Raw genomic sequence first — 14,246 nt, 5'->3', positions numbered from 1 at the left:
ATCTATAATCTGTACACATGGAAAGTCCTTACTAAATTGGAGATACTGTTGCCCATTGTGATTCACAGAGTCATAGTGCTAGGGTGAAAATGCATAGAAATGTGTCCAGTTAGGAAACTGTTTCATTGACTTGCCAGCTACGTGTCTACTTCAAGAGCATTCAGAAAGAGTTGTTTTTCATATTCAAAGCCCCAAAGTCTTCTACACAATACACTTACCCCACTCCCCAGTGTGCTAGCTCATCATTACTGCACATTAAAACATCCACTTGAAACATGCTGTCAAATAGAGCAGACAATGCAGTTCACTCTATTACAATCCAAGATGCTTTCTGTATCTTTTTTTTGGTCCAGGAATATTAAAGTTATCGTTCACACATGAGTGCTCTATTGACTCATCACTAAGGAACATTTTGAAATACTTTAAATTTCACAATGTGTAGTGTATAAAGTTGGTACAGTTGGACTAACATTGCCACGAAGTTTAATTTTTCTGCTTTGGACTAAAAAGGAAAACAATATAGATATAATTTAAAACCTTCCAACGCTGCTTATAGTTTTGGATCAAAGGTTACAAACAAAGGTTAGCGTGATAAACAACTCAGTCTCTTGGTCTTCACTTTAAAGAGTATGGGATCACAGCAAGGGCTCCTTTATTTAGACTGAATCAGCCGTGTTGAATGGACAGATGGACGAGAGCAGTAGATTGGGGAGGATCCACACTCACCACAAATGGAGGGGTCAAAGAAAGAGGTGTAGTCTGCAGTCACACTGGGAATAATTACACTAATTCCTCGGGTGGAGGGGAATTTTCCTTGAAGGCACAGGAAAAAATTTGGGATGGGTAAATTACAAATATTAATCCTATTTCTGCCAATTTGCTTAAATATTTGTTTTTTTTCCAGATATTATCTACAGCATTCCCGCACACTGAATACAACAAGTGTGAATAATAATGCAAAGTTGCACATATTTACGGATCCATACCAATTTTCCTGAAATAGATTACCAGCAAGCAATTTGTTGACATAAACATGAACCACCCAGTGGAAAAAAAACTGATTAAGTCTTGTCTTTAAGACAATATCAATCAATTATTCACTCACTTGTATTTTTTTAAATATTTTTTTGGGATGGCAGTCCCTCATCCAATGGACTTAACAAATGGTCAGTTTGGTTTCTTAATCTGCGGTATTCACTATCGTGTTCCCACAAAATAAAAAAATTAGCAACAGAATTAAGTGCAACAGTACCGTTGAGGAAAAGAAAGCTCATTGCATCTTGATGTTACGACCTAAGACTCTCCAACCCACACCACCACGTTGCCTTTGAGGACATCAGTAATCTCACAGTTGAGCTTGTTGAGCCGTCCGTCCAGGATGAAGAGAGACTCTCTGGAGGGGGTCATGAGGTACTGCCCAAACAGTCCGCTGCCCGCCATTGCCCTGTTCTGAGTGCTCCACGGCCACTCGGATGACCTGGTGGCCTCTTTCAAGCTCTTGATCATCTTCACTTTGCCGGTGCTCAGCTCCACAAACAGAGCGTCAGTTTGACGGCCGGAGCTGCCGAACACGTTGTACTGGTGGACCTCCGTGAAGGAGCGCTGGAAGGCCAGATCTGACAGGTGGAGGTTGGTGTGGATGTCAAACGGCTCCTGGATCTCTCCCCGCTCTGAAATCACCTGGATCCTCATCAGGCCATCGCCATCGTCGACAGTGACCAGGTAATGGCCGTCCGGAGACACGTATGGAGTGCCGGTGACGTCATGGTTTTGGCCGATCACGCTATCTGTCACACTGTCCAAGACGAGCTGTGGCTGCGTGGCGCCGGTGGAGTCGGGCCTGCAGTTGACAAAGTAGTAGCCACCGAGATGGGTGTAGGCTACAGACTTGGGGATGCAGTTATACTCCCTCAAGCTGATGTTTTTCACATACGATGTCGTCTCCAGGTCGATCTTGTGGAGGACAGGCTCATTTCGGTGAAAGATGAGGCCAAATCTGCGGACAATGAAAAAAGAAAATGAATGATTTAATCAATAACACATGTTTTCTTCTTGTTAACCCGATATTATGACAGATGTGGTGGCTATAGACTGTTGTTGGTCATGTAAGTCTGCACTTTGGTCCAGTCTGAAATATCTCAGGTAGGATGGACTGTTCAGACATTCATGGTTCTCAGAAGTTCAAAGTTTGGTGATAACTCTACTTTAATCTAGTGCCACCAGAAATGTTTTTATTTATCCAGTGAACTGTATCATCTACTAGATGGACTGGTGCAACATTTTCTGTAGATAATGACGGTTCTCAGATGATGATTACTTTTCCTTCATGTTTTTGGTGATATGTCTGAATGAGATGGTAACAGGTGATTTCTCTGCTCATCTTGTCCGAATCATGAGCAAATACCTGCAACACCTCCATCCCATCAGTTTAAGATGTTTAGTGCTACTTAGCATGCGTAACACAGGATCCGATGGTGAACATGGTAAAACAGTGCAACTGTTAGTGTCGCGCTAACAACGCTAGCTGACAACGCCACAGAATATACATTCCACCCTTTTTTTTAACCGTGAACACTGCAGGAAAACATATAAATACTGTGTAAAAGTATTTTTTTAAATGTAATTTAATAATCCATTGTGTATTAAATGTTTTTCTTAATTTAAAAGCAGGAATGTGCCAGTATTGAGTGGTGATTATTTTTGTTTTCCACATCAACACACATACACGAGGCATGATTGAAATTAATTGTACAGCATAATTATGATAATTGTTGGACTGGACATTTTTTTTTTAAAGAAATGTTCTGGAGAAAAAATTAAAAGCCACTTCAACAGTCAAAGTCTGGTCTCTGACAATCTTCATATTGGCACTCTAACATTTTCAACACTTCTCCCTGATAGAATCATAACAGTTTGATATGTGGGCACGGATCGGTGAAAATACCATTCATTACAGATACCCAAAGACTATGTTAATGGCATATTCATTTGAACAGCTGAACAAGTAGGGGGATATGCGAGGAGCTGACAGGCCTCAATTAAACGTGAATACCAGCTGATCGATGCTGACAGGCTCTTTAATATTGCCGCCATTCATCACCTGTCATGCCATTTTAACACTAACTTGTCGGTTCCTGCCAACAGAAAATTGCTCTTTGAAAGCCACGGAGGACATTAGTCATTGACATGAGTCATTGATCCAGAAAATGTTCTGACCGCTTGGTCCAAGCATCCAAGTAAGAGCTTAATAAAACGGAATATAATGATAAACTATTAATAACATATGTGAAATGCCGGGCAGACATTTGTCCTTGTTAAGCCAAAGTTTTACCCCAAATTGGTCACTTGTGACTTTTCTTTAGAATCACTGGTCATTGGTTGTCGTGTGATGTCTAGTGTCTGCTGGACAATCCGGTGGATTTCTTACATGTCAGAAATTGTAGTTGCTTTTCTTGCAGTTTGAGTAGTTCTGTGATCAGAGTTCCCAGATGGCTGCTGTCAAAAGATCTGTTATAACCCGTAGAGAGCTTGTTTTAACTTATTGGAGTTGTATTTCACATGTTGTGGCTACCCGTAATCGTGTCTGTGCTGTGATAGAAATAAAACTGTTCAACTGCATCTTGCAAGCCATGGCTACAATTTTCTTTTTTCCCCATCTAGAGGAATTGCTTCAAGTCCTGCTGCCTTTCTCTTCTCTGTCATCTTATTTTAATATGACAAGACTTGCTCTGAGCAAAGAAGGTGTATGTATTGGGTTTAATGTATTTTTAAGAAAGCATTCTGACACTAATAAGGTTGTTGATCCTGATTTGAAAAAATATAAACAAGCTCAGAGATGTGGTTATTCATAGAAAAATAATATTTTAAGGAGATGTGCTGCGCAGTCTGAACCTGAAACCATTTGCTTTTTTCATTCACTCATGATTTACAGACCTATGTTGCAGCTTTTCCTGAAATTGTTTTGCTGTGGATCGTATTCAGGCTGTTGTGACAGATCAATGGGCGGTGACCCCAAATGTAATATTTTAGAAACAAACTTGGAAGCTGAAGGTCAATGGTGCATTTAAAAGACTATTGCAATGAAAACAATATTTTCACCAAACTCAAACTAGAAGAGGAATATATTTTTCCATGTTTGATGAATCAATAATCAGACACTGTTTGGCCTTGCCCTGATGTGAACACAGCTGGGTTGCTTTATTGGCAGACCCAGATTGCTCTCAGCCAAACTGACAGCTGCTGCTTGTCATTTGTAACAATGATTAATGCATTAAAGATTCTCCCTGGTTCTGCACAGCAGTGTTGTGTTTAACTGAAGCTCCTCCACATATCATCATCTTATCTTCATATCAATATTTGCAGTTTAAGAAATGACTGGGTCTCAACACTTTGCTCCGCAGTTCAGTTAAAGCTCCCGGGTGCAAAATTCATGAACAGGAAACGGAACAATGAAAAAGACAGCGAAAGACATCTATAACACAGCAATTCTTGTTTAGCCATCCTACAGCGCAGAAACATTGATTCAACAGCTGGCTCGCCTTGTTTTGCCAAAAGGCAGTCGGTGGGAGAAATGGGTGCAGGCAGCCCGAGCTGCAGGGTGCTGTTGATGTGGGTAAAAATAAGAAATAACAGCTTGTTTTTTGCTGACATGCAGAGTTGCCTGACTGGGGTCGATGGTTTTAAAGAATGGCAGCCCTGAGAAGTTCTTGTTGGCCTTATAGCAGCTGCTGGGGAATCCCCCCGTCATTAAACAATCCCCCGAAAGTTGCTGTATATATGTCGGCCGTTTGCACTCTGCTCATGTTGATGAATTGAATAATCAATTGTTGTGTTCTGTCTGGGTACAAGATTAAGAAATAAAAAAAACAGAGCTTTAAGGCACAGTTTTTTTTGTTTTGATGTAATAAAATCAGCATTCCGGGCAGAAACCAACATCCGTGCACAGATCTAAAGCTCCGATATATTCTCTCATACCACTGTTAACAAGGCGGAGTTGAGAACTACGTCCATCTGCTTTCCGTTGAAAGTAGCGAACAAGCTAATGAATTAAGGAAGGTCGACAAACTATTAACACTTCTACAAGAACACAATCTAATACAACACCATTATACAGTACAGTATTGTGTTATCATCACTTTTTACAGGTGTGAGTTTGTCCCATCACTCTGCATATTTACATTTCTTATTACTTCTATTATGACTATAAACACAGCAAATCAACATACATTGTCGACTGCCAGTAACTTTGTATATTGTTTAATCTCTTTTTCCCCCTTTAATATCTCTTGTTGTGTTCATCGATGGTGGTGTTAGTTGTCAGATCCTGAGCTTTATTTTACAATATTGGAATAATTAGATCTTGATTAATCAATTCATCATTTGACAGAAACTTAAACAGAAAGTATTTGGATTTGTGATTAATTGTTTCAGTCCTTTTCCCTGCTGCTCGTCTGACATGATAATCAAGATTACCATGCAAGATTTGATGAAAAATGTGTCGCTTTTATTTTGTCTGAAAATTATAGTATATTGAATATATTTTGGTTTTGAACTGTTATTCAAAACAGACAAATATGAGAAATTCTTTTCCTGAAACCCAGCAGAATAATCTGTTATTTTTAGTATAGAAATTGTTAGTTTCCTCCCTAAAAAGTACCACAATCTGTGAGAAAATAACTTAATGTCTGCAGAATTGCATCTGTCTAGCCATGTAAACAACGTTCATATTAGGAGGACCTGGCAGCAGCAGTTACATACAATACGTTACTTATTATAAGAGCATCAAAAACCAAGAGCAACTTGGTCAAGATGGCTATTTTCAAAGAACACTGGGAAACACTTTCATGCAATATTTCATGCAGGTCTCAGTGGATCTAATTACCTCTGTGCCAGTGAACGCACCACACCCTGCCTACAAAACACACGCGCACACACACACACACACACACACACTCACACTCACACACACACACACACTGCTGGACTGCCTACTCCTCCTCTCTAGGGGGCTGTTAACATCCTGAAATCCTCCAGACCTCCTGCTTGTTCCTGGCCTCTCCATGATATTAGTCAAGCGTTTGGGACCGGCTTTTCTCAGTCCCCTTTAAGCCCCAGTGTGACAGTCGCTCGTGACATAGAAAAACCACGGCAGCATTTCTGTGCTTTGTTGTTGATTAACTCAAATGTTAGAGAGGGGGTGAGGCTCCAACTGTCCCCCGCGGCTATCTTGAAAACACATAAACAATAATCAATCATTCCAAAGACTAAATGTTCTAATTAATTGTTTTTTGAGAAGCTCTTTGACCATTTGCTACAAAGCATCAGTACTGAGAGGACGGCCGTGATTGCATCGCTTTCTTTCCGATTTGTCTCTGATATTTTCAAAGAGAATATGTCAGCAGCTATAAACATTATTGCTTTTTTAAAGTTCGTAATGACTGTGTGGAGATTTTAAAAAGGAGCGCGCGCACACACACACACACACACACACACACACACACACACACACACACACACACACACACACACACACACACACACACACACAGACACACACACACACCTGCACACCAGTTAAAATGAGGCCGAGCTGAGTAAAGGCTGCATTTACTTAACATTCTGGGTGCTTAGCAACGTAATTCCACTGCCTACCCTTGTTTTAGAAGAATGCCCTCACACTCACACCTCTCAACATCACTGGTTTCTCACCTGCTACAGATCAATCTGCCAGGTGGGACAACATATTAATTGATGGATAAATATCACATTATGAATTAAGTCATTATTTCCGTTGAGCTCTGAGATCTTCTGAAGCTTACATTTAAGATTTGGAAACTAAAAAAGGAAACGGATTATAAGTCTGTGGTTTGTGTTTGAGAATGTTTGCTTAACATCTGAGTACCTTATTGGATTTGGACACATCACCATAACAAACAAACAAACAAATAACCATTTGTTTCTGTTTTTCATACGACATCACTATTTCAATTTTAACTTCCACATTTATAGTGCATATGTTATGATCTTAGTAATTCAAGGTCAACCAATAGAAATGGGGTCATTGGAGCAGTGACAAAACTGTGAGCATTATTATGAAATACATATGGTGATAATCATCAACATTCTTCAATTTAAAAAAAATTGTGATAAGCCCTTTTTGCCATATGGTGGAGCCCTACCTTGAGCCTAGTTTAGCTCAGCCAACCCTGCTGTGTCTATTTGGTTAAATGGGCGGGTCATTCACTGCTGTGTGATTGGATAGAAGTAGCTTTGTTCCTATGATGTTACGTTCTCATTTAACTTATCAAAAGTGCACTGAAGTTTCTCATTGTTAATCAAGAACATGTTAATATGGTGATTAGTCTTCATATCACATCGCAATTACAAGACGGATCTTCTAGTAATAGGAAATATCAGTTGTTAATTTGCTTTTGGATTCATTAAGTCAGACATAAAAATTGTATTCCACAACCGATGTAACGATGGTTTATTTTTAGGACTATTTCAGGTGATTGGCCACAGTTTCTTCTGCAGCACAGATGATCACTGGGCATTTGCTCAAAAACCTAAATGCATTAGCAGACAAGCACACACTCAATTTAACACAAAATGCCCATCCAAATCATCATCATAGCACCGAGTCCAGGAGGGAAAAAAGTGAACGAAATGCCGATGGGTGTCTGTAATTTGAGAATCAATTTGCATTAGGAGCATTCTTGGACCACACTGGACGCACCTGATGTGGTTGATGATGAGGCTGGAGGCGGGAATGAAGAAGTCGTCCACCCTGTCGAAGCGCCGGCCAATCGGCTGTGTGTGAATCGTATGATGGGAGACTCTTCCACTGGCCTGATTGATCACCTGGTGAACACCGATGAAGGAGGAGAGATTAATTTATTCAGCGCTGCCGTTTTCCACCTGTTTAATCTGCACTTGTTTGTAACTCACAACCAACAGGGTTGTACTTGTAAGTAGCCCATTATTTTTCATGTCGATTAAGAGTTTCACGCCAAGAAAGCAGTGGCATAAACTCAAATAAATCACTCAATATGTTTACTATCATGTTTATCTTTGCTTGGGTGCATTGATTTGACACGCAAGCGTTCAGCCTCTCCCCTTCTTGCTGAGATGTTGGAGCTTCCCAGTGGGGAGGATGTCTGCCATTGTCACTGGTGTCTAAATAATACTTGTGCATGCATGGAAGTGTGCAGACATGTGCTTGTGTGTAGGCATGCTTTGATTTGATTGTGCCACAATACACAAAGCAAATTGCCACCGACCATACCCTGCATTATGAATTCATGTGCAGGCGATGATGAGTAAAGATTCTCAACCGAGCAACAGCACTCGACACTCGAGCGGAATCAAGGCGACTCTGCGAGGGTGTTAAAGATACTCTTTAAATGAAATGATCCTTGCATTGATTCTTCAGCAGCCTGATCTTCAAATCTGTGTCATGGAGACATCCCGTGTCAACAGTAAGGTTTTGGACAGTAACACATTTAGTTCTGTTCTGTACTCCAGCACACTAGATCTGGAATAAATCAGTAATATTTGGAGGGTTTTTACATCCATATTTATTAAAAATTAGGATGGGGATTGAATATACAAGAGAAAATTAGTTTGCCTAGCATGGATGTGACTCGAGACACTACAATAAATTAGCCATGCAGAATTATCCTTTATTGATCTCTTGTTGACGGTAGCCTAACATCGTTCATGAATACAGAAAAGAAGAAACTTTTGTATCTGTAAAAAAAGAGCAAATCAGAGCAGCAGCAAGGTGAGTAAAACATGACTTCTACTGATATATATATATATATATATATATATATATATATATATATACTATTGTATACTGGCCAACGCCATAACTATTATTTCAATACAGACTTTCAAATGAGAATTAATGTTGCAATATATGTAAGCCGATAAGAACCATGAGATCCTTTAGAAACAGCTGAATACATATCACGGTCACAAATCAAAAGATGAAATAATTACGTAGTCTGTGTTAACTGTCATCACATTTTTAACATTAAACAGACGATGGATGTAACCCATCAGCACCTCATTGTCATTCTATTTATTTAAAATCAAAGGTGCTGGAGTTCTGAGACAAAAAATGGAAAATGTGTCACTGTCCAAGCACTTTCACACCGCACTTAATTGACTATTAATTGCTCCCCATCAAGCAAGACAAACAAATCAACAACTGAATATCGCAGAGAGGCTGCAATGATTAATGCCACATTCATGTCATATTGGAAAAACGGGGAACAGCAGGACATTTAATTAGTTGTAACACTCTGCCAACATGGTGATTAGAAGGTTATTTACAATAAACCCGAAACATGTTATGAAAAAGTTATTTGTTTGTTGTAGGGAAAATAAAGTCTAAGTGGAAATAACTAACTGATTGTGTTTTTTTGACCTTGCACCTGCCTTGGATGACAGACGTAAACATTCTCTACTGTCAATATAATATTTACCCAATAATGATAATATGTATCCAATCAGCATTAGGAGACATGATAATATATTTATGATATCTGATTGGAGGCTGAAACAATGTAAGTAAGTAAACTAATATCATTGTAAACTGAATTACTAAAATTAGCAATTTGAAACATCTCTTTGGCTTCAGGCATCGATAATTTGATAATTTAACAGCACATTTAGAAGACATCGTTTCATATACTGGTCCTTTGTTAACCTTGGGTTTAATCCTGATTATGCTAATTGGAATAAAAACATTTGAGTGGAATAAACAGTGAGTTGTGGACTCACCTGGAGCGTAGGGAAGTTCTTCTCCATGTCTCCCCAGCTGAGCAGCCACACCTGGTCATGAGATCTGTCATAGTGGAGCTTCACAGGATATGGGTCGGTGCTGACCGTCTGGAAGGGGGACACGCAATCAAATCAAATCAAATCAAACGGTGCTTTTAAAGACAGCGGGGCCACGGAATAACAATTCAAGGCAATCTAGACTTTGCTTTTGAAGAGATCCTTCTTTGATGTGCAGTGGTAATGCTTTTGAAAAGTTCTCCTGGAGACTAATGCATCAGGGGTTGACAGGAGCAAGTCTTCTTTTAACAAGGCAGAGCGGAGGTGTGCTTTTTATGTATACGGTGTTTTTGGTGTCGAGCTACATTTCAAATCAAGTGGTGACAGACACAATTGCTTTACCACACTGAAGTAATTGCTTTCAGTCTTTATCCATTCCTTGACACACAGCGGCAATATTTCAAGTCAGAACAATAGATGAGTCACATGTGTCAGAAAAGCGCTCCTCATGCATTACGTCCACCTGAGTGCAGACAGACAGCCGGCTCAAAGGGAATCGGGAACGCACAAGGGAGAAGAATGCATGCAGTAACCTCAACAACAGCAAGAAAAAGCAATCATATTCCCACAATCCCCTTTGACTGCAGCTTACTCTATATTATTTGTTTTGGTATGCAGCCCTAATAATATTGTTTACCTAGGCATATATTGTATCACTGAGAGAGCGAACAGCTCCTGAGGGGGTTATTGCACATAAAATGAGAATATCTGTTGAATCCTAACTAATCTCTCAGCATGTATCATTGGAGAAAACAGGTGTTCGTTTTGTTCTTTTTCTCTTGACGAACAACTTCTTTCTGGCTGAGAAAGATTACCATGAATACTCAGTCAATATGTTTGTGTAACTTAAGCACCGACAGCGGATCCGTCAGAGGTGAAGTGCAGAAAACATTACGGCACCTTCAAACATTCATCCGTGTGAACTTTGCAATTAATTGGTGATGACGTGCAAACTGCAAACTGCTCATTAAAAAGTCTTCCCCGAGCATTTAATTGTTTACAAATTTCTAAATGCGATTTGCTCATTATTGTAACTTTGCCCACGTCAATCATAATTAAAAAATCAATGAGAAAATGGGAAGCAGCGAATCATGTAACCGTATGGATCTCCGACTGTAGGAGACAAGAGGTGGGTTCAGGTGATGGATAAACGACTGCTAATAATAGTGCAATGAAGCTAAACCTCCAAGCCAGTGAATAATGAGCTTGTGACAGTCTCTGGGAAACCAGCCTGTTTACTGGCAGGTCCCCGAGAGGCATGCCAGCTGTAAACAGCCATCACGGTGTCAAAAACACCTGCAGGGATCAGAGCAACCCTGGATTAGCCTGACACACCCAAAAACCCACTGACACCGATGATTTAACTCAACGCTGTTCACTGGAAATGTGCGGAATATTGTCATTTAGTAATTGTGCTACTCCCTGAGCCTGCATCGCAAAACCTCAATTCCCCCAGGAAAACAAAGGGTGCTGCAAGGTGAAAGAGAGTTTGGGGAATTGTGTGTTACACCATCACTGAGGAAAACTCATGTTACAATATCTATCAGTGTGTTGCCAGGTTACCGTTTCCGAAAGGAGGTGGGTCTCGGGGTTACTTGGTCACCACATCAATGTGGCAGTTAAGTGTAGGTATTGACTGGAGCAGTATGTTAGAAATAGGTCAGGCCAGAGGTTGGCAGGTGAACTACAGGTGAAAATACAGATCTTAAAGCTGGAAAAGCAGCACTTGTAGTCTGTCAGTGAAGTAGAACAGAACAGGGGCGATGCACTGTTACGCTTATGAGACAGAGTCTTGTGATCTGTTGTCAAACTAAGGTTTGATAGCACGTTATCCAACCTGAATTATTTAAAATCATTTTTTCTTAAGTTTTATTCATTAAAATAATGTGATTAAAATTAAAATAATTTACTCCCAATTATCTGGTGTTGTTGGCTGAGAAGGCATATACGTTTTGATGGTGGCCTGATTAATGTTCACAACCTGAAACTGAGATGAGCAGCAGAAGATATGAAATGTAGTTGACAGTGAGGTTAGCGTACTCACTCTAATCTAATCACAAGCTGGCCCCATCTAAACACTGGAGGTCCTGATTCAAAACCTGACATTCATTGGCGATTATGTGAATTTTCCCAACAAATAACCAGATCCAACATGGAATCTGTTGCTTTGTGACGAAGCAAACTGCTGTTTAATTTATATCAAGTTCTTACGTTGCTGTCTGATTAGACTTTTATGGTATTGTTTTGTGGTAAGTTCAAATAAAGACATTTCCCGAGAACATGAATAAGCTGAAGGCAACGCAGACACTTTTCACCAAGATGAAAGTGTACATCGCTGTGTACATTCATAATACTCTGTACTAACACGATGAAGCATCCTTATCAAATATGTTTGGCATCGGGGCCTTGCCGAAAACCTGAAGCTCGCCAGGGCCAGTATCAGCACACCAGAGCACAAACTCTTGTGTATTACTGCAGTATCCTACTAAATTATTACTCAAGTAGAATATTTTGAGTGCAGGAATATCTAATGCGCAAGCTGTTTCCAAAAAGCATAAAGTTCCCCATGCACTTTGGGTTAAAGTTGGACCATGTAGTCCAGTGCTTTCAAGTAATTGAGTTTTTGGATAAAGGACAATGTATTGTATCAAACTAAATCCGGAGTCAAAGGCAACAATTAAATGAAAAAAATGTGTCCTTCATTCAACAAAATCAATCATAGAAAATACCCATAAAGACATAATTTGTAGTAGGTTCTTGCAAAATATGTTGTGTTCAATCAATGTGGGAACGTTTAGAGGAAGAGAAGGGGAAATATGCTTGCCTCCTGCAACCTTGAGGGTTTCTGGCACAGTTGTAGGCAGGAAGAACCTTCACTTTTATAAAACAGGAAACTTTACTTCAGTTTTTTCTCCTTTTCTGTGTACGATTTTATACTCATCCCATCTCGGAATATTGCTGACAAAATTCACATGAACCTGTGTTTTCCAATTTCCACACCGTGGACAATAAATGAAATGAATGAATGAATGAAATTCATCTTGAACACTACCTGGACAGCCTTCTGAGACTGGATGTCGACTATGAGCACTCGATCCAAGGTTGGCTGTGTCACATAAATAAACTTGTCCTTGATGTTGACCGCTGATGACCACACACACCTCTGAACCTCCTCTCCTGGTGCGGTGGGGCACACCTCCTCCTGGAGAAAAACAAAAGCACACACAAACGTTCTCCGTCAACTGACTGTTTTTCATGTCACATCAAAAATAAAGTATCTTCATCCAGTCGTTATTCTGTGTTGTTTACTACGTGCAGTCTTATCTCCTGTGCTGATGCGAGTCGTGTTATCTTGGCAACTTAGATAAATGAGCTTTGCAAGGTCCTGAAAAATCTCTGTAATCGCTCCCATTTGTCCATACATAATCCACAGCATGAAGCCTGCAGACGATCTGCGGCTGTTCAGCTTTCGTTCCTGGCAGCTCTCGCCTTCCTGGCCGATGGAAACCTTAACCGGCCTTCTGTCTCTGGAGCTTGCCCCCCCCCTGGCCCTCCAAACCTCCAGGCTCTGCCCAGTCATCTGTTTCACACTCTGTGGGACGATTTAGAGAGCTGTTGACCAGCAAGGATGAATGAAGGGCTCCGCCATGGAGGGATGAACTCTTTCTCCCATATTTACAACCACAGACCCAGTCCATGACAGGTGCCTTCCCAGAGGCCAACTTCTCTCCCTTAGAAAGGCATCAGGCAATGTATGAACTTCACTGATCTCTATCATGGATGAGGGGGAGCGGCAGCATCACTGACAGAATGCATTTCATCCCAAGTTCACCCCCCACTCATCCTGTCCTTTATATTTCATCTGTAGAAAATGAATCATAAATTTGGGCAGCGATACAACAATAAATCAGAAAGGTGGTTTCAAGCAGATGCTAACACGATGTTGCTTTGTGGCGTTTTGGGCTTTATAACAAAGTTTACAAAACATTGTATTTGTATGTTGTTCAGTATCTAGTTGCAGCACCATCTGTCAGTGTTTCTGAAAAATCCAGTTTTTAAAAGCCAGAATTCCCTGCACTTGGTGAAGTAACCGTTGAGTCATTGGTATTGAACCCTGTTAAAACCCCTGCAGGCCCACACTATGGTCACTCTGTGTGCTACTTGGCTCTAAGTATCTTACTTATTGCACCTTTAAGAGGTGAGAAATTGAACATCTGATGCCCAGCTGAGGGTGTGAGCGGAGGCGGCTGTAATTCTCCCTGTGTATGTGCGTAGCATGTCTGTGTGTGTGGGGGTGCAGAGCATATGTGATTCCTGTCATACCTGACAGCTTCTAAAGCCTGCAGATATGTATTCCCCCTTTATTATGGAAATGCATTCACTATAGATACAGCACAGTG

General features: G+C 40.4%; 1 protein-coding gene across 1 annotated transcript in view; it reads right to left on the bottom strand.

Annotated features, from left to right (window-relative positions):
* Nucleotides 1-466: 466 nt before the first annotated feature.
* The window catches only part of fstl5 (follistatin-like 5), a 176,705-nt gene continuing 162,925 nt past the window's right edge, over nucleotides 467-14,246 (bottom strand). The window contains exons 13-16 of the mRNA XM_084009730.1: nucleotides 12,899-13,048; nucleotides 9,790-9,897; nucleotides 7,736-7,860; nucleotides 467-1,996 (exon numbers count right to left, since the gene is read on the bottom strand). Coding sequence (XP_083865856.1) covers nucleotides 1,294-1,996; nucleotides 7,736-7,860; nucleotides 9,790-9,897; nucleotides 12,899-13,048 — 1,086 coding nt within the window. The 3' untranslated portion in view covers nucleotides 467-1,293. The remainder of the gene's footprint in view (nucleotides 1,997-7,735; nucleotides 7,861-9,789; nucleotides 9,898-12,898; nucleotides 13,049-14,246) is intronic.

The sequence above is a fragment of the Eutrigla gurnardus genome (genome assembly GCF_963514095.1).
Source record: "Eutrigla gurnardus genome assembly, chromosome: 5".
Taxonomy (NCBI): domain Eukaryota; kingdom Metazoa; phylum Chordata; class Actinopteri; order Perciformes; family Triglidae; genus Eutrigla; species Eutrigla gurnardus.
The sequence above is the reverse complement of the archived record's forward strand: the minus strand, read 5'-3'. Positions and strand labels throughout refer to the sequence as shown.